This window comes from Ambystoma mexicanum, chromosome 8 (genome assembly GCF_040938575.1).
Source record: "Ambystoma mexicanum isolate Mex_15411 chromosome 8, UKY_AmexF1_1, whole genome shotgun sequence".
NCBI lineage: Eukaryota > Metazoa > Chordata > Amphibia > Caudata > Ambystomatidae > Ambystoma > Ambystoma mexicanum.
In genome coordinates, this window is record NC_090929.1 from 1,630,165,480 (window position 1) to 1,630,185,437 (window position 19,958).

At 47.5% G+C, this 19,958-nt stretch overlaps 1 protein-coding gene across 2 annotated transcripts in view; it reads left to right on the plus strand.

The window, feature by feature from the left end:
- The window catches only part of LOC138473263 (pancreatic triacylglycerol lipase-like), a 241,481-nt gene that overhangs the window by 152,054 nt on the left and 69,469 nt on the right, over positions 1-19,958 (plus strand). The window contains exons 7-10 of one of the 2 annotated variants that reach the window (XM_069611902.1): positions 4,717-4,836; positions 4,925-5,044; positions 11,492-11,610; positions 14,879-15,005. In XM_069611902.1, coding sequence (XP_069468003.1) covers positions 4,717-4,836; positions 4,925-5,044; positions 11,492-11,610; positions 14,879-15,005 — 486 coding nt within the window. Of the gene's footprint in view, positions 1-4,716; positions 4,837-4,924; positions 5,045-11,491; positions 11,611-14,875; positions 15,006-19,958 lie in introns of both variants that reach the window. The other variant, XM_069611901.1, reaches the window with a different exon arrangement.

A 19,958-nucleotide genomic window follows, 5' to 3' on the forward strand; every position in this document is an offset into this window, starting at 1 on the left:
CCACTAATACTGTGACATTAGAACACACAGAGACCACTAATACTGTGACTTTAGACCACATGAAGACCACTCATACTGTGGCATTATACCACATGGAGACCACTAATACTGTGACATTAGACCATACAGAGACCACTAATACTGTGACATTAGACCACATGAAGACCACTCATACTGTGACATTAGTCCACATGGAGACCACTAATACTGTGACATTAGACCATATGGAGACCACTCATACTGTGGCATTAGTCCACATGGAGGCCACTCATACTGTGACATTAGATCACATGGAGACCACTCATACTGTGACATTAGACCACACAGAGACCACTAATACTGTGACATTAGACCACTCATACTGTGGCATTAGGCCACATGGAGACCACTTTTTGAAGACATGCAAAGGGAGGGGGCCGCATCAGAATTCCATCCCTGATGCATCCCAACACAGCTGTTCCACTGGAAGATGCTGTCTTGACTCTTATTTGGCTATACGGATTGGAGTTCATGCAGGTTCTCAATTATGGGTGCTTTTCAGTTATACCACCATTCTAGTGCCAGCGGCAATGAGACTTTGGCTTTGGTTAGTTGGGTGGGGTGCCGACTGGTGTTGATAGGTTGGTTCTCTCCGGTATTATACTGGGAATGTTTGCCTGTCCCTGTGCCATTTCTCTTTAGCACACCTCCATCCACATGCAAGTTTGTATATATGTTTTACTCTTGTGGTGTCTGGTTGAGTAAAGATGGACTTTAAACTGAGCTTTTGGATGTCCGCTCCTCGGGCTAGATTTCAATGGCTGATGAACTATCGCAAGGGCCAGCTCTAGGCGTCCTTAAAACCACCACATGATAGATTCAGGGCCTGACCTACCCGGTCAAAAGAGCACAAGTACATACCAACCTTTACAGAGAGGACTGCGCCATCACCTTAGTGCAAGAGGTCGCATCTTAGTGATTCAGAGTCTGAAAAGCTGACTTGCGAATGGGCGACTTAGCCTATGTATGCCCCCCAGTGGGGTGGCTATTCTCATCAGGAAACGTTTATAATGAGAATGTTATCGGCTGGCAAAGCTGAAGAGCTTTAGAGTAATGCAGGCTACGGTGGAGGCTTCTTGGCTGGCAAAGGAAAAAAGAGCTTTAGAGTAATGCAGGCTATGGTGGAGGCCTCGGCTGGCAAAGCAGAAGAGCTTTAGAGTAATGCAGGCTAATGTGGAGGCCTTGACTGGCAAAGCTAAAGAGCTTTAGAGTAATACAGGCTATGGTGGAGGCCTCGGCTGGCAAAGCAGAAGTGCTTTAGAGTAATTCAGGCTATTGTGGGGGCCTCAGCTGGCAACGCTGAAGAGCTTTAGAGTAATGTAGGCTATGGTGGAGGCCTCGGCTGGCAAAGCTGAAGAGCTTTAGAGTAATGCAGGGTATGGTGGAGGCCTCAGCTGGCAAAGCTGAAGAGCTTTAGGGTAATGCAGGGTATGGTGGAGGCCTCAGCTGGCAAAGCTGAAGAGCTTTAGGGTAATGCAGGGTATGGTGGAGGCCTCAGCTGGCAAAGCTGAAGAGCTTTAGGGTAATGCAGGCTATGGTGGAGGTCACTTGGCTGGCAAAGCTGAAGAGCTTCAGAGCAATGCAGGCTATGGTGGAGACCTCAGCTGGCAAAGCTGAAGAGCTTTAGAGTAATGTAGGCTATGGTGGAGGCCTCGGCTGGCAAAGCTGAAGAGCTTTAGAGTAATGCAGGGTATGGTGGAGGCCTCAGCTGGCAAAGCTGAAGAGCTTTAGGGTAATGCAGGGTATGGTGGAGGCCTCAGCTGGCAAAGCTGAAGAGCTTTAGGGTAATGCAGGCTATGGTGGAGGTCACTTGGCTGGCAAAGCTGAAGAGCTTCAGAGCAATGCAGGCTATGGTGGAGATCTCAGCTGGCAAAGCTGAAGAGCGTTAGAGCAATGCAGGCTATGGTGGAGGCCTCGGCTGGCAAAGCTGAAGAGCTTTAGAGTAATGCAGGGTATGGTGGAGGCCTCAGCTGGCAAAGCTGAAGAGCTTTAGGGTAATGCAGGGTATGGTGGAGGCCTCAGCTGGCAAAGCTGAAGAGCTGTAGGGTAATGCAGGCTACAGTGGAGGTCACTTGGCTGGCAAAGCTGAAGAGCTTTAGAGTAATGCAGGCTATGGCGAAGGCCTCAGCTGGCAAAGCTGAAGAGCTTTAGAGTAATGCAGGCTATGGTGGAGGCCTCAGCTGGCAAAGCTGAAGAGCTTTAGAGTAATGCAGGCTATGGTGGAGGCCCTTTCTCTCACGGATATCTGGAAAGCTCTGCACGGCTGGGATTTCGATTACACATTTTACTCTACACAGTTCTCACTGTGGGCCGGATTCTTTATTTACTACTGCAGAGCTGTCATCCCACCTTCCACAGACTGAGATAGATGTGATAGCGATTTCAGATCATGCCCCGGTAACCACCGTTTTTGATTCAGTGAATCCACTCCTGGCTATTTGATGGAGATTAACCCAAGCCCGTCAGTAAGCAGAGGAGGTGGTAAGGATGATCGCAGAGCACTTCAATGAATTCCATGAATTATAGGAAAATGATGAGGTCAATACTTTTGTGTCCCAGACACGACGGAGTTAACTGTGGCGATGGTGACTGCGAGGTCGCCTGATCGAGTGGTTACCCACATTATTTCATCTCTTAAGCGATATCATGGAGAGGAAGGAGGAGATTCCCTGGAGGAGTCATCTGAAGACACCTTGGCAGGTGACCAGGAAATAGGAGGTAGAAGCGAGCAGAAAGACGTGCCTTCTCTCCCAATTCGATGCATTAGAAGGCCGGCATCTCTTATTGAGGAGATTCAGAACAAGGAGCAAATGTATTCCGGAAGGTACTTTGTTTGCCATGGGGAGATGTCATGTCCCGGGCACGGGCACGACGGAGTTAACTATATCCTGCAGACGCTCGCAACGTGCGCATCAATCAACGTGTGAACGTAGCAGGCACATGCACCGCGTAGGGGCGTGGAACGGAAATAAAGCAAGACATACACTAAATGGCTCTGGATATTCTTTTCTCAGCGCGTCAACTGTGTGAACACTTACTCAGAACATGACAAATCCTGGTGTCCAAAACATGTGCAGATATGTTGGTCCCTTCCCTGAAGTAGATATTTGATCCTTATTTGAACTTGCCAGGGGGTGGAGGCTCCTTATAGTGCATATTTCGGCGGTATACACGCATTTCACCGCAGTATTTTTCATCGCCGTTTTAATTTCGAAAAAAAACTTTTTTTTTTGGGGGGGTTAAAAAATTAAATATGCGGTTGTGGGTGTAAGGGAATAAAAAAAGGGGGGGCTTTGGAGGTAAACCACCCAATAAAAAAAAACAAAAAAAAAAAAACGGCAATGAAAAAACCTGCGATGAAAAATACCGCGGCGAAATAACGTAGAACCATTTTGGCAATGGCCATATCTGTAACTGGGCAGTGTAGTGATTGGCCTTCTGGTTCTGGACAATGTGGGCACTGGCCATACATGTTACTGGGCTTCTTGGGACTAGGCATTCCTGTTAGTGGGCATATGTGGGTAGACTTATCTATTGCTGACCATGTGGACATTGAGACTAGTACATGCGGAGACTGGTACATTTATGTGAAGGTGTGCATTGTTAGTCTTACAGATGAGGGGGCATTCATTGTCTTGTGTTACCGGCCATTGAGACTTAACACTATCTTGCGTTACTACGATGTGGCAATTGTTTACGCTCAACAATGTCTCTCAACAACTAATGATTACATGCAGAAACATACTTCTTGTGGCTTTATTATTGCAGAGAAATAAATCAATCAATACCAATTATAGATAATAGGTCTAGAAATACAGTGTCATGAATAACAGACTGATGATGAAGTGGAAGTGAAAGGGCCAGGCATGGTTTTCATCCGATAGGCGGGGCGGTAATCCAACTGCATGACTATCTTCAGCTCAGAGCAGGCGTGCATACATTAGCGAGATGGACTTAGCTGCACAGGGATAGGAACGAGATGGCATCTGTGTGATGGGGAAATGAATCATGAAGCACCTGGCACCACCCAGAGGTGCAAAGCCTCCAAGAATGTGGGGAATACCCCTAATGAGTGGAACAGCCGCTCCTATTGGCAGAAACACATCTCTGGTCCCCAGTATGCTCAGCTGATGAGAACAGAGCTCTCAGCCCTGGAATAGCCAATTAGCAACCCTCTAGATGTTATGACCCACTAGTGCTATAGTCACTCACCCCAGACCATGGAAGCTGGGGCTGATGGGAGTTGTAGGCCATAACCTCTTGAGGCTCACAGGTTGGCTACCCTTCACTAGCCCCATGGCATCAGGCACGTTCTTCTGATCCTGCCACCAGCCAGTCATTGCCCATTGTGTGGTCCTAGGGAGGGCTAGACATGGAAAACCAATACAACCATTCAAGGACGAAATATTTATTGATTTAATTAAAGAACATTGGTTTCAACAGTTTGTGGGAGCAGTATTGAATGGAGAGACTCAAGGAATTGCGCAATGCTCGACGACTGCACGCACGATTCAGTAAAGGAACTCGATAGCAGGGTGTTATGCTGGATCCGAGGAAGGGTGGGCCTGGCCACCAGCTGATAGATATATAAGTGATCCAAATAAAACTGTGCTTTTCAGTGACCAGATATTGGTGCACATGTCTGTTCTCATGAGGAATATGCTCTCCATCATCCAGCTTTGGATCCCGCCAGGCCCTACTTCCAGGGGACTCCGACTGACGTCCGATTAGATCCCTCGGATGCAGTCTTGGTTGATGTTATACACACTGACTCTGGCCCAATGATTCCCAATCTAGGTAAGTGTCCATGCTGGTTCAGAATGTTGACACTGTGTGCATCAGCTCTTTTGCATTTCCTCACTCATCACGACTGATGATATTCCAGGTTTGGGAACGAGCCAGCTAGTCGGCCATCTTGATTTCTTCCCCAATGGAGGGGTGCACATGCCGGGATGTAACAAGAACGTTATCTCTACCATTGTTGATATCGATGGCATCTGGAGAGGTAAGATATGTCAGCTGATGCTTGAGAGGCAGCTTTGCTCTCTAAGGGCATGATACGCATTGTGTTGCTATAATGATGCTCTTTAAAAGCATTCCTTTGAATACTGTTGTGTGTTTTCACCAGTGGTGGCTGGTGAGTCTTTTAACTGGGAGGGTGTAAACATGTCCTATGAATATGCTGGAGGAAACAAGCATAGCAAGGGAGCAATTACCAACCAAGAGTGGCTCAGGGGGTTTCTTCCCCTCAGAACAATGTTCAAATAATGGATAGACATGATGCATTTTTACAGCACACTTTCTGTGAAAAAATAGGTGAAAATCCATATAGTTTACATTCAGTTCTGTAGGGCAACACATGAAAACATCCAATAGCTACCAAGTCAGCAATAGTGCACATGAGCTTTTTACAATGCATTTTCATGATGCCTTTGCCCACAATATATGGCACTATTCTTCCAGTGTGAAAAAACATTTTCATGCTGGTAGTGCCCATACATGTTCATGCTCACTTTCACAATATTTTCCATATTCCCACTTGAGAACATACTCATGTTTCCTCAGCCCATAACAAGAAATCATGCCCATGCTGTATGCCAGTATCCCCAAATAAGCACACACACTCCTGCGCCTTTTCCCATATTGAAAGTAACAAATACCATATTACAGAAGGAAACAAAGTCCATGCTGGCTGCACCAATGTAGGCCAATATAGCCACATAGTATACTCATCATACTGGCTTTGCTCTAAATGCCAGAAAAATAATGATGCCAATGTCATGTAAATTCTGGCTGCACTAAGGAAGGAGAGCATGCCCACAGATTAATGATCACCATGTTGCCTCTGCCTAATAATGCCAATATAAATGCAAAGCCACAGAAAAGGAAGTTGCTGCTCCTGTCTGCCTCTTAACTTAGCAAAACAAAAGGTGATGGCTGGAAGGTTGAGAATGCATCTTAAACCTCTGGCAATTGCTCTGGGCAACCCTCCAGATCATTATTCTTCACCTTCTAAGCCATTACAGAAAGGGGAAAGACCATATGCAAATCAGGCTTAGGCCAACCCACAAAGGGGAGTCCATCCCGAACTGCTAGGTCACATCCCTTCTGCACGAGACCACAAGCATCCCCAGATATGTTCCTAGGTGTCATCAGTGAGGAGTAGCTTGGGTCTCTGGGCCTTTGGGGTTGGGCGAAGCCTGATTTGCATATGGCCTTTTTACTTTTATAATGGCTTGGCGGCCCAAGAACGATGATCTGGAGGGTTGCCCAGAGCCATGCCAGAGATGAGATGTATTCTAAAATGTCCAGCCGTCACCTGTTTTGTTTTCCTGCCTCTTAATTTAGAAAGGCCGGAAGGAGCAGAGACTTTGGTAGCAACACCAGGCCAGGATTCTCCCCAACAGTCCAGCAGCCAGGGGTCTTCACCATTGTCAAAGATATCACTGTGCTGGTGTTTCCTCTGTAAAGTAAAAATTGGAGGATTGTTGAAAATGGGTTCTTAGGTGCCTCCAGTTCCAAAGATCATTTAGGGTTTTAAAAATTATCTTTAAAAGTTCCAACAGTAAGTACAATTAACCAGATGGCACAAATTCCTCTGCAGAGATAACTGCATTTAAGCAATAATTGCACAATATAGGTGTTAAGAACCCTCAGCCTATGTTAATAGGGGCAAGCAAAGGTAGAGCCACCTTGGGAGGAAGTCATTATTTGTGTTCGCACTCGGGGAAAGCACTCAGCCAATCAGGTGGCTGGAAAGGCGGGTGAGAACAAACAATGTACTGTCTGCATTTTCCAACCACCGAAGACTGTGGGGAAGCAACAGTGAGCATCTTCTTGTTCGCTCCCCATGCCCCATACTCCTCCCACCCCTCCAAGACAGCCCTCACCCAACCCCTTCCCTCCCTCCCCATTTAGCTGTTGGGCCGGAGCTGTTTGTTTCAGTCCCGGCAATCTGTACCATTCATGGCTGAAATAGTGACTATATGTCTCTTTTTTTATGACAGTGGCCATATTTTTTTTCCGGGTCATTGGCTTCGCTCAATTCGAGTGGAGCCCATAGTGTGAACAAAAAAAAAACATTTCAACTATTGGCACCCCGGATATACCCCCGGGGTGTGAATAGCAATCATCCCCTTATAGGGGGCATAAAGCACTGTTAACCCGTACCAGCCCTGCACACACCCCTAAGCGAGAGTGTTTGCTACATTAGAACATATAAGTACAGAATGTTCTGTTTAAAGCAAGGAATGACAAAGGAAAGGCATTGGAATGCCGAAACAGAACTCTTATACCAGGCATTAGTACGCGGCAAGAGACAATCCGCTTGTTTCAAATAATTTGATTGGCCCTCGCTGGGTCCTTACCTGCCCGACAGGGCTTCACTCACTGCCGCGGCCCCGGGGTTCCTTCCGCGAGTGGCCCCTTGGAAAGGGAGAAGGGACTACATTTAGTCCCTTCTCCCTTTCCATTGTGGCCATTTTCTTAGCTTTTATTTTTTTATTTTTGGCATTGGCTGCTGTGGAAAGGGAGAAGGGACTATATTTAGTCCCTTCTCCCTTTCCACAGCAGCCAATGCCAAAAATAGATATAGTCCCTTCTCCTGTTTCATGGTGGTCATTCTTTATTTTGAAACCTTTATGTTTGTTTTTTCAATGGCCATCAAGGAAAGGAAGAAGGGACTACGTATAGTCTCTTCTCCCCGTTCCATGGCAGCCATTTATTTTTCTTTTTTTCTTTTCTCAGTTGCAAAATGCCATCGCTGTCGTGCAACTGAAAAAAAGATTATAAAACTCCGGTTTTACGGGCCGGAAAATACTAATAGCAATAAGCCCCAAGCAGTGGGGGGCATTACTGCTTCAGTAACTATTGGCCCGGGGCATAAACTGATGCGGAAATGCACCTCCTGCTTGGGGCTTATTGCTTAATTATTTCCCTATGCCACTGTACTCTCCAACGTTCCAATTAAGCTTTATAGACCATGTTCGATGGCACTACTTGGTATTATGGGTCCTGTAGATCAAGGACATTTCATACCTTTTATGGGTCCATAACGCCCGGTAGGGCTCAAGCGTGGGGTCTATGCTTTCCAGAAGGCACGGAACCCCAGGGATTGGAACTTGGCTGGTCAATCTAACAGAGCACCAGGATGGTTCTCACTATAGCAGAGAGAGGACTCATATAGCCATTCCCGAGGTGGAGGTTCAGTCATGGGTTCGGGATAGGGGGTTTCATCGGAGGAGATTTGGTTGAAGCCAAATCCATCAAATGTTTTTGGCAGCAAAGAAATGTGGGGGGTGGGTCACTGTAATAATTAAGGTGTGGGGGACTAGTGGGAGCTGCGGGGTGAGGTGGAGGGGGTCTCACCCCACATACCTTTTGTGGCCAAATGGTTTAAAAGAAAAAAACAAAATTCGATGGATTTGGATTCACCAAAATCTCCTTGATCAAATCATATAGAACCCATGGGTTCGACATTGTTTTGAAGACTCATTTGCACATCTGCAGTTAGCTTGACGACTATTGGCCGACCTGAATTCAACCTTTCTTTTCGGTGTGGGGGTCCATGCATGTCACACCTCCCTACGTCAAACCCCTACCTTCTATACCTGGCCACCATCTTCCTACTCCCTTACCCCCACATACACATATAGATCTATAAGTATGGGTATCTGGTCGAATCAAGCAAAAGTGGTTGACCAAACTGCAGACTTTCAAATGAGAATCTTTTTAACAGGTTATCCAGTTTAGACGCCCTCAAAATCCAATTGGAATGGTGGGTAGGTCCCAATCGCAGGGTTGCATTCATTCCAAAATGCAGGCAGCCATCTACTCTACCTATTGTGACAGAGAATCCAAAGTCATGGTATTAAGCTTACATACACATGCCCAGGGAGCCGAGAGACAGACACATGCACCGCTTAAGGTTATCAAGGCCACGCATTGAGTGGAAGTCACAGCTCGCGTGTGCTTGAGGACAAAGCCCACCATCGATCGCAGACCGAACTCTAAAGCGAAAAATGTGACAGAGACAGTGATCAGGCATTGGCACTAGGTGCGCAATCGCAAACTCTAGCACTCAATCAAAAGCTAACAATAAGACTTTAAAGAGCCAGTTTGGCATGAACTTCCCAAGTAGATCACTAAATCAGGAATGGGCCGCGTCTCTCCTCTCTGACACTAACAATGGAACACAAATTAAACCAGTAGAGACCATCCCTCACCTGAGGAGGAAGAGTCAGGCAAGAGAGGAGTAGGTCAGCCATTGTGTAAAAGGCAATAATTCTCTACTGGTTCTGTGGGGGTAGGGTACAGGGTTCCCGAGAGATGGCATTGCAGACAAAGGGGATGCTGGAGAAAGGTTGGAGTTGGGGAAGTTAGGGCAAGGGCAGGATGAGAGAACAAGAAGGAAAGGGAGGGGTTGGAGGAGGAGAATGTTGAGCAAAAGCAGGGGTTGGGGGAGTAGAAGCTGAAGCTGGAGGTGGTGAAGGAGCAAGAATGGGGAGGTGGAGGCAATAACTGGAGTGTAAGCACTCACAGGATCACTGGGGCAGAGTAAGTGACCAGAAAGAGATCAGCTCTCAGGATGAACAGTGATGATGCACCCTGGGAAGAATCCAGGCCAAGGTCAAGGGCCTGCTGAGTAACTGGTAGATCAGCTGGCAGGGACAAGTCAGAGAGAACTAGGATGCTTGCTGAAGCCAGTAAGGGGAGGTGCATCCATGTAAGGTAGCTGAGCGAGACAGGGGTGCTATATCCTCTTATAGCCTGCTGAGTAACTGGGAGATCAGCCAGCCGGGCAGGTCAGAGAGAACTAGGATACTTGCTGAAGCCAGTAAGGGGAGGTGTATCCATGTAAGGTAGCTGGCCGAGACAGGGGTGCTATATCCTCTTATAGCCTGCTGAGTAACTGGGAGATCAGCTAGCTGGGGCCAGTCGGAGAGAACTAGGATGCTTGCTGAAGCCAGTAAGGGAAGATTTATCCATGCAAGGTAGCTAGGCGAGACAGGGGTGCTATATCTTCTTACAGCCTGCTGAGTAACTGGGAGATCAGCCAGCCAGGCAGGTCAGAGAGAACTAGGATACTTGCTGAAGCCAGTAAGGGGAGGTGTATCCATGTAAGGTAGCTGGCCGAGACAGGGGTGCTATATCCTCTTATAGCCTGCTGAGTAACTGGGAGATCAGCTGGCGGGGGCAGGTCAGAGAGAACTAGGATGCTTGCTGAAGCCAGTAAGGGGAGGTGTATCCATGTGAGGTAGCTGGCCGAGACAGGGATGCTATATCCTCTTATAGCCTGCTGAGTAACTGGGAGATCAGCCTGCCAGGCAGGTCAGAGAGAACTAGGATGCTTGCTGAAGCCAGCAAGGGGAGGTCTATCCATGTAAGGTAGCTGAGCGAGACAGGGATGCTATATCCTCTTATAGCCTGCTGTGTAACTGGGAGATCAGCTAACGGGGGCCAGTCAGAGAGAACTAGGATGCTTGCTGAAGCCAGCAAGGGGAGGTCTATGTAAGGTAGCTGAGCGAGACAGGGGTGCTATATCCCGTTCATTAGCAATACTAGAATGGTATGGGTTCAAATTACGGTGGCATTGAGCAAACCATCAGCTGTACCCCAACACTATGGCATTAGCACATAGGTAGAGGGGTGAACCATTCTAGCCATAAACAGGCAGGGAGGGGGTTCACCCAAGAATTGTCCCAGGTGGTACAGCTAAAAGCAACCCATAGGACCCAGGGGTGAGGGGGGAACACGCATATACCCATTCCAAACCATGAGGACCTAAGGGGCCAACATGACCACCAAAGGGCCGACCATCCCAGGAGGAGACACGGCGTAGGCACAGATGATGATGAGCTACAATCAGGGTCTCTGAGGACCTGAGCCCACCATGCTGTAAGAGATGCCATGGGGCACTTTACTTCCCAGAGATTTGAGCGACTTTCTGGACACTATCCTGTGGTCGAGGCTCAGGAACCCTACTTTATAGAACTGTTTATACTCGGGACCAACAGTCTCTCTACAGCATGGCACACATTGTGCTGTCTGGTCCATTTTGCTACTAGGTTTTGATTTAAAGTAAGCTCCCTTCCTTTAATGAGGAAATCCCCAGCCCCTTGGATTTCCCATCTAAACCCATCCTTCTGATCCTCAACGCCTGGGTGTTTGGAATTGCAGGCTTTTGGCAGACAGAACCTGGGCAGGAAAGCTCTTGGGTGGGGGTGGCCTTGTGTGTCATATTTTACAGCCCTCTTGCTCAGAATGTCTGCTACTGCTGGTTTCCCCTGCGGTATGCCACCTTCATGCGTGCGGAAATAAACGGCGCAGAGAACTCATAATCCCAGTCTCCGGTCATTCTCCTCATCTTCTTGGAGGCATGTGCTCTAGATATTAAACCTGAATGAGATGTTTCCTGTGACGTCTTTCATTATGTGGCTACTTGTTCTTGCAGGGACACGGGACTTTGTGGCGTGCAACCACCTGCGGAGCCACCAGTACTATTTGGAGAGCATTGTAAGCAAGGATGGCTTTCTTGGCTTCCCGAGCTCCAGCTATGATGCCTTTCAGACGGTAAGTCGTTTTTATGATCCAGCCATCTGAGCAGATCCTTCAATTACAGGATTTAAACAAAGTGCAGTAGTTTCAAAACCTCAAATTGTGTGATCATTCACCCAGTGAGTAATCAATCCCTCACTGTATACACGGAGGATAGCAACCTGTGGCTCTCTAGATGTTTTGTACTATGAATTCCATGTCTATGCTGGCCATGGACAGTGGAGCTTGTAGTCCAAAACATCTGATGCTCCAAATGTTGCAGACACTTATGCTGTAAGAAGATGCTGGCCCTCAGGCAGGAGGGCATCCAATAATTGCTGTTTCTTTAAATAAAGGACATTTACCATGTGTTTGTGGGAGGTGAGGGGGCCAGTTTTGTGTGTGCTTGTGTGTGTGTGTGTGTGTGTGTATTGCATGTATCTGCATTTTGTTTTTATTGATGAAGTGATCATGTGCTCGATCAAAAGAACAATAACAGAACAATAACAGAGTGGGTACCAGTCCCTAGCAGGTGATGTGCGCCTTGTTGAGATGCTGATGTTATTTGCATTGAGTACAGTTTTCTGCATTTGGGTAAAGTGCAGAGGAACAGTGCAGGTCGTGGTGTAAGTGGATGCAAAGGGGGAGGGGTGGGTGGCCACCCTGCAAGCTTCCAGTGCGCATGTGTGCGCCCTCGCGTGTGTCTACCTTGCGCACTAGGTGAGAATACCAAGAAGAGCACCCCATACTCCCTGACACACACACAATCAGACATGCAGGGCTGGCCTGCGGCATAGGCAGTCTGTGCGGCTGACCAGGGCTTCGTGGTCATAGTCATAATTGTGCAATAACCAACCTTTTAGACTTAAAACCACAATATTCAGCAATTGCTGCATGGTCTTAAATACAGCTTCTGTGATGCCAAGCAGGTTGACATGTATTAGATTTTCTTTACTCGTGCATGACAACACGGGTAAACACTGTCTACATTTATGAGGATAATGCTGTCCTAGGACAGGATCACTGCGCTTGTGAGCATTAAAATAACCAAAGTCCAGAAGGTCGGTCACTTACACAATGCATTACCCACATTTTTAATATCTTGAAAGTATAGACCACAAGTTATTCAGTTATTCAGACAAAAATAACAATAGACAGTGTCTGTTTCAGACATCTACATACTGTTAATTTACTGAATGGAAGAAAAGTTGCATTTGATGATTTAGGTTTAGTCATTGTGCCCTGAAGAATAGCAAAGCTCGAAACACATGTAGACTCAACTTTTGAAGCAACTCATTGGATTAACATCATATTTTCTGATAACAATTTCAGTGGTGTCTGATTTAATGAAGTTGTTCAATTACTGTTCCACTTGTGCAACGAGAGCTGATGTTTTAACATGCTTTCAAAAGTTTATAAAGCGATTAGTGTGTATCTTAGAACTCTTGGGAAGGCACTGCCAGAAACCACAATCACCGTTGGCAGTTTTACCTTTGATTGTGGGACGTTAGGGAAGAGTCTCTAACATGTTGTTTTACTGTGACGTCTCACACACTTATAGCAACTAGCGCCTTGTTTTAGGTTATTTTCCCATCTTTATTTCTCTTTAGAAGGTCTAAACATATAACAACTCAGCAACAGTCACCTAACCTGCTGGGTTGTCTTTGTAGCATTCTGCTATAGGATTCCCGCTTTGGCCAATCTACTCCCAGTAATGAGGCTCACGTCCCATTTTGAAGTAGGCAGCACTTGCTAATTTTGCAAGATACATGCTAACATATCACCAAGCCTGGACCCAGCAGGAGAGGAGACAGACACCCTGCCACAACCAGTGATTTAGATGAGCATGTCCAGGAGAACGGGTGACACTATGCCCTGTGCACCCATGTACTCCGCGCCTTTGCATATATTATTGAGGCCCCCTTCCACTTTTTTGTAAGACTTGAGCCCGATTTTGTTAGCATTGGAAGACCTGCAAAATTGCTTACTTCCCTGCCTCAAGACCTCCCAGGTAAATAGGCTGTGTCGCACTATAACACAATCCTGCAGTAGACTCAACCTGCTTTGTCTGACCCAGGGCGCATCCCTACCTTGACATGACATCCTTGGAAACTGCTTGGAGTTTAGTTCTTTTGACATTTAAAATAATCCTTATCTGTAGCTTCTGAAATACATGCATATTACTAGTTTGGACAATATGGCAAAATATATGCACAATGGAAATAAAAACAGGTGGGAAACGCCCAGAAAAACAGCAGCAAATTACAATCACCATATTTTTGCAATGCCTTCAACAGTCAGATGACATTTTCAAAGAAAGATTTCAAAAATAAATTTTACAAACAATATGTCTGCCAATTACATCTAGCAACGGGTGTGTTCAAATTCCTTAATTGCAGGGTGGCCTCAATTCCCGGCTTCTCTGCTGGACCAAAGTGTGTGCTCCCTGCCAAATCCTTTTTTCTCACTATGCCGTATCAGCCAAAAAAGTATTTTTAAGGTATTCAGCTCATACTGTCTGCTACTGATATTTCCACATAGGTAAATATTAACTGTGAGTATCCATATCCTGGACCTTACAGTGTATTTCTCTCCTGCCTTACTCATGGCAACGTGTTTTTCACTTAACTGCCCATGATACCGTTGCATGTTGAAGACTCATTCCATAACATCATTTCTGTAATATCCTATTTATGCAAATAAAGAGGGGGAATCACACACCTTTTGCCACTCAGGGCCCCGCAAATCCATGCCCACATTTGCACATCTGCGCTTACTTATCTTTGTAATCTTTGAGGCCATCACTACCCTTAAACCCACAGAGTTTTTTGACGTTTCCTGAATCATTCACACCGTCCAGCACGTGGTGGGTGGAATACACACGGACTGGATCAAAATAAATATTTAAAAAATGTCAGAGTACATTTGCAGATCTTAAAGCACGAGCCGCCATCACAGCTGTAGAAAGAGTCCATGATGCACTGAAATCTTCAGGGGAGTTGCTAGGTCTGGAAAAGACCTGGGGCTACGCTGATGTCGGAACTGTTGGGACTGGGGGCTAGCTAGTCTTTTGGCTGTAGCTCCTGAGATTCTATCCGGGGCTACAACCAAAAGATCAGGGGCTATAGCCCCCTTAATCCCCCCTAGCAACGCCCACATGTCCATGCATCTGGTTGGTCCTATTATGTGTTTCGAAACATTCCATAGATGGAATCTTGGTAGGGGTGTTTTAGGAGCAGTAACTTGTATCATTTTCCTCCAGAAGCGTGGCCACCTCTGACAGTCTCCCCTATTCTCTTAGCAGGGCAGTGGCTTCCCTTGCCCCTCTGGTGGATGCCCGAGGATGGGGCACTATGCAGATACTTTTGGCGGTGTCACCCCGTCGAGCCAAACGTTTTACTTAAACACTGGTGATGCCAAGGACTTTTCTCGTAAGTGAACATTTTCTGCATTTCAAAGTTTTAGAACTGTAAGGCTTCTGGTGTCTTTCGGGGGTTTGAGGATGTTACGAGGGTGAAGGGGCTAGACAATGAAGCCTATGTTAATAATTGCCTCAAAATAATTGCTTCTGTTAGTAAATGACTTTTCCACCAAATTACAAGTAGGTGTTTTTCACTCTTAGGGACTCACAGTACGTATGAAGGTAATGGTAGCAACAGGTGGTATTTGGAATACCGCCTGTTTCCACCAACCCAATATGCAATAGCGGGATCTGGTAGAATGTTCTAGTGTTAGTAGTGTTCCATAGAACATTATGGATGCAATCTGTGTTATTATGAAAAGGGGAGAGGGTTCTATCCTGTGGAGTCAATTGAGGCGGTCCGTGGAGGCTGACGGCTCCATGGTGTGGTGGCGGCCCCTTTAAGGGCATCCGCACACGGGGGAGTGATGTAACTCTGCTGCGTGTGCTTTAAATAAATGGGGCGTTCCGCAACTGCAACAGAGCAACTCTGTAGCCCGGACTGTAAGCACGACTCATTGTGTGCTCCATGACAGCGGGGTCTCACGGGGGCCTGAGAGAGGCCATGCCACACGCAACAGTGGCGACATGGTGAGGAAACCGACCCCGGCACAGGCGGTGAGGAATGCAGAGCATTTTCTTTTCTCATTCTCCGTTTCCCATGCTGAGGAGCCGGTGGTGACCACACGGTTTTGGCCACCATTTAGTGCACAAGGTGGCGAGGGTTGCGGCTCCTACCAGGTGTGCTTGTGCGCCTCCACATGCAGTTTTTGCACTCCCTGCAGGGGGCACGTACACCAATGCCCGAGTTTGATATCTCAGGGGCCCCATCCAGACTGAGATGGAGACTCTGGTTTGATAGGCTCGGCATGTACTTCCGGGCCACTGAGAGATCAAATCAATGGTGCCGCTGCTGGTGGACACAGGCGTGTCTGTGAATGTAATGTCGAGGATGCACTACGATGCCATGGTACACCGCCCAAATTACAGAAGCAGAGGGTGCGTAAATTTACCTTTGGCTGCAAGCAGCCGATCCCGCTGGCTGGGGCGTCTGTAGCTAATATAGAGCACGGAGGGTCGTCCATCAAAGCCCATTTCTACATAACCAGCATCAGCAGCAACGCTCTCCTGAGTTGTGTAGCAGCTGAGGCACTCGGCATCGTATGTTTTACATACTCTGTGTACGTGGAGGATGTGCAGAGGCTTCTGACAAGATACAGCCAGCTATTCGAAGGAATTAGCCACATGGCGGGTGACCCAGTGAGGCTGCATATCGATGAATTGATACAACCGATTGCACTGAAACACTGCAGAGTCCCATTTCATCTGCGGGAATATCGTTGATAAAGAGCTGGACAGCCTGGTGGAACTAGACATAATCGATAAAGTTGACGGCCCGACTCCCTGGGTGGCTCCGATTGTCATTTTAAGAAAACCCAAGCAACATGGCTCTGTGTGGATTTGTGTGGACATGAGGCTCCCAAACAAGGCCATTAAGCGTGAAAGACACATCACCCCCACGATTGATGACATCATTGCAGAACTGCATGGGGCGCATTTCTTCTCGAAGCTGGATATTCGGGCTGGGTACCATCAAGTGGTGTTTCATCTGGACTCTCGGTACATAACCACCTTCACCACACACCAAGGCCTCTATAGGTACAACCGCCTGAGCTTTGGTGTATCATGTGCGGCAGAGGTCTTCCATAATATCCTTCGTGGGGCCCTGGGTGACGTGGATGGTGTCCTCAACATTAGGGACGACATCCTGGTGTTTGCGAAAATGGAGGCGGAGCACCTGGACAGACTGGTGAAAACCCTGGAATAGCTGCAAGCACTCGTACTTAACTCTGCATAAGCACAAGTGCGAGTTCCACAAGAGGACCATCAAATTCTTCAGATTTGTATTCAAAGAAGGGTGTGTGTCACCAGATCCTCATAAGATCAAGGATATCATGGAGGCAAGGCCCCGGAGAATGTGTCCGAGGTCCGAAACGTCTTGGGAGTGGTCACATACTGTGGCCAGTTCATCAGGAATCTTGCATCCCGGGCGGAGCCTCTGCAGACCCTAACCAAGAAAGACGCTAACTAGCAGTGTGGACCCCTCAAGCAGGCCGCGTTCGAGGACGTCAGAGGGGGCGCTGACGGCAGAGGATACAATGGCCTTCTTCGACCCGTCATTGTCCTCAGAAATTGTGCTGGATGCCAGCCCGTTTGGTCTGGGGGCAGTTCTTACCCAGACGGACGTAGACGGGGAGATACGGCCAATTGCATACACGCGCAAGGCTCTCACGGAAACAGAACAGCGGTATTCCCAAATTGAGAGAGAAGTCCTCGTGGTCCTGTGCGATGTTGACACTTTCGGTTGTATGTGCTGGGACGGCCGGTGACGGTGGTCACTGATCACAAGCCCCGGTTACCGATTATGCCTGATTTGTCGTCCAATCCTCCAGCCCGCATCGAGAGGTGGATGATGGCGCTACTTGAATATGGAGTCTCATTGATGTACCGGCCCGGCAGCAATAACGAGGCCGACTACTTGTCTAGGCAATGCAGGTGCAAGCCAGATGGGCATGGAAGCTGTGCTGATTAAGGAGACGAACATGTGAGGCTGGTGGTCGAGGCGGCAACCCCAAACTCGGTGCCCATCCACGAACAGGAACAGGCGGCGGCAGAGGATGAATGTTTCAACATCTTAAAGGTGGCCCTTCAGCAGGGGTCATGGAGGTTGGTCATGGACTCACTGGTCCAGAGGACCCAGGAGGCAACATCGGCTTTGGAACTGTGGAGGGTCAAGGATGAACTGGCTTTTGTGGAGTCGGGACTGTTACTTTGTGGGGACCTCATAGCAAAACCCATGTGTAAGGTTCCACAAGTCATCGAGCTGGCACACCAGGGCCTGCCCACGACAGAAGGTATGGTTCCCGGACCTTGAGAGATGGGTGGAGGAGTTTGTCTCTGCCTGTGTGTGGTACCACGCGGCGTCCCAGCACAGACGGAGCCTCTGATCGAGACCATGCCCAGAGGGACATGGCCCTGAGAAAATATCCATGCCGACTTCATGTCTACAGGCCGTGACAATCATTTCCTGGTGGTCGTCGATGAATGGTCCGGGTATCCGGAGGTAGAGTTCATTGACTCTGTCTCTTTTGACAAGGTGGTGGTGGCCCTGGCGAAGATCTTTGCTACCCATGTCCTACTTCATACCCTGTGTTCTGACAATGGGCTGCTGTTCCAGGGTGACAGTTTCGCACAGCTGACGGAGGAGTACAGGATACAACATCGCAAAATCACACCTGACTGGCTTCGTGCGAAATGGCAAAGCGGAAAGATTCATGAGGTTGTTAAATAAGGTGTTTTGCATCGCCCACGGCCAGGGTCACTGTCTGCAGAGGGCTTTGTATCAGTTCCTAAGGGAGTGCAGGGCCACCCCGCTTGCATCCACGGGAGTGGCACCAGCAGAACCCATGTTTTGGCGGTGTCCGAGGGGTTCGATTCCGGAAGTACGGGAGCATGAACCAGCTGTCATTGACAATGCTCAGGTGGAGCGGGTAAGGAGTCTCAGGATGGAGGGGGAGAACATTATGAGAGGACTCCGGCCCCAGCAGCAAGCCCCGGGAGATGAAGTGCTGGTGAAGAACCAGCACCCTCAAGGCAGGCTGTTACTAACCTACGAGCCTGACCCAATGGATGTGGTGGCAGTGCGTGGCTCGATGGTGACTGCCTCTGACGGAACTGCCACAGTCAGCCGCAATATTTATTTTATTTATTCATTACATTTGTTATACACCCAAACCCGGAGGTATCACAGCATAGATTCAAGGAGGATTCAGATTCTAGTTACAAGGAAAATGTTGTCCGTCATCATGTACCGCTTATGCAAAGGACACTGTTATTAGAGCATAGTTACATGGTAAATTCTCGGATTGCCAAAATGCAGTCATTACAGATTATTACAGTTTATACAGAGGATATTATAAACAAGGCATCATTACATAGGAGATTCTTACAGTGGAGAATCAGAAATTCTTTAGGATTATTTAGTATTTATTGAACAGCCAAGCTTTTAACATTTTCTTGAATTTCTGATAGGAGGGTTCGTTCCTCGTGACAAGCAATGGCCTTATTCAGGTAGATGGGTGCTGTATTGTTAAGACACTAGTGAGTAATGCAAAGTGTTTTTAAGATGATTCTGGCTTTGATCGAGAGCCAATGGACTTCTCGCCTTGTCTTGGATATGTGGTCAGGTTTTTTATGCCCAGGGCTGCTCGCAATGCTTTATTTTGCAGGAGTTGGAGTTTGGCTAGGTTGGTGTTAGAACATTGCAGTAGTCTCGCTTAGACAAGATGAGAGCACGGGCTAAAGTAATGCAGTTTCGAGGGGTCAGGAATTGCTGACTAAGTGCGATAAGCTTAGAGGTATATGATGTGGCTGATGAGAGTGCATTCACATGTTTGGTCAATGTTAAGTTGGTATCAAGATGTACTCCTAAGGTTTTAGCTTGGTTGAGAATCATTATGGGTGTGCCGTCGATTGTGATCGAGGCGTAGTCGCTGTGCAGCGCTTTGATTTTGGCTGGTGACCCTATGATAAGGGTCTCCGTCTTTTCGTCATTTAGACAACGACTGTTGTTTGCCATCCAATTTTGGATGATGGCATATATTCTGTTAACAGCGATTGTGTCTTGCTCATGGTTACCAGTAATGGGGATTAGTATCTGCGTATCATCCACAAAATTTGTGTAGATCACTCCCATTGCATCTATTGCTGAGAATAGTAGCTTGGTGTAAGCGTTATAAACAGTTGGCAATAGACACGAGCCTTGTGGCACTCCTATAGGCACTGGGATGAGGTGCGATCTGAGAGAAAGGATTTGACCCAGAGTGTAGCTTCCTGGGAAAATGTGAAGTTAGTTAGCAACGTA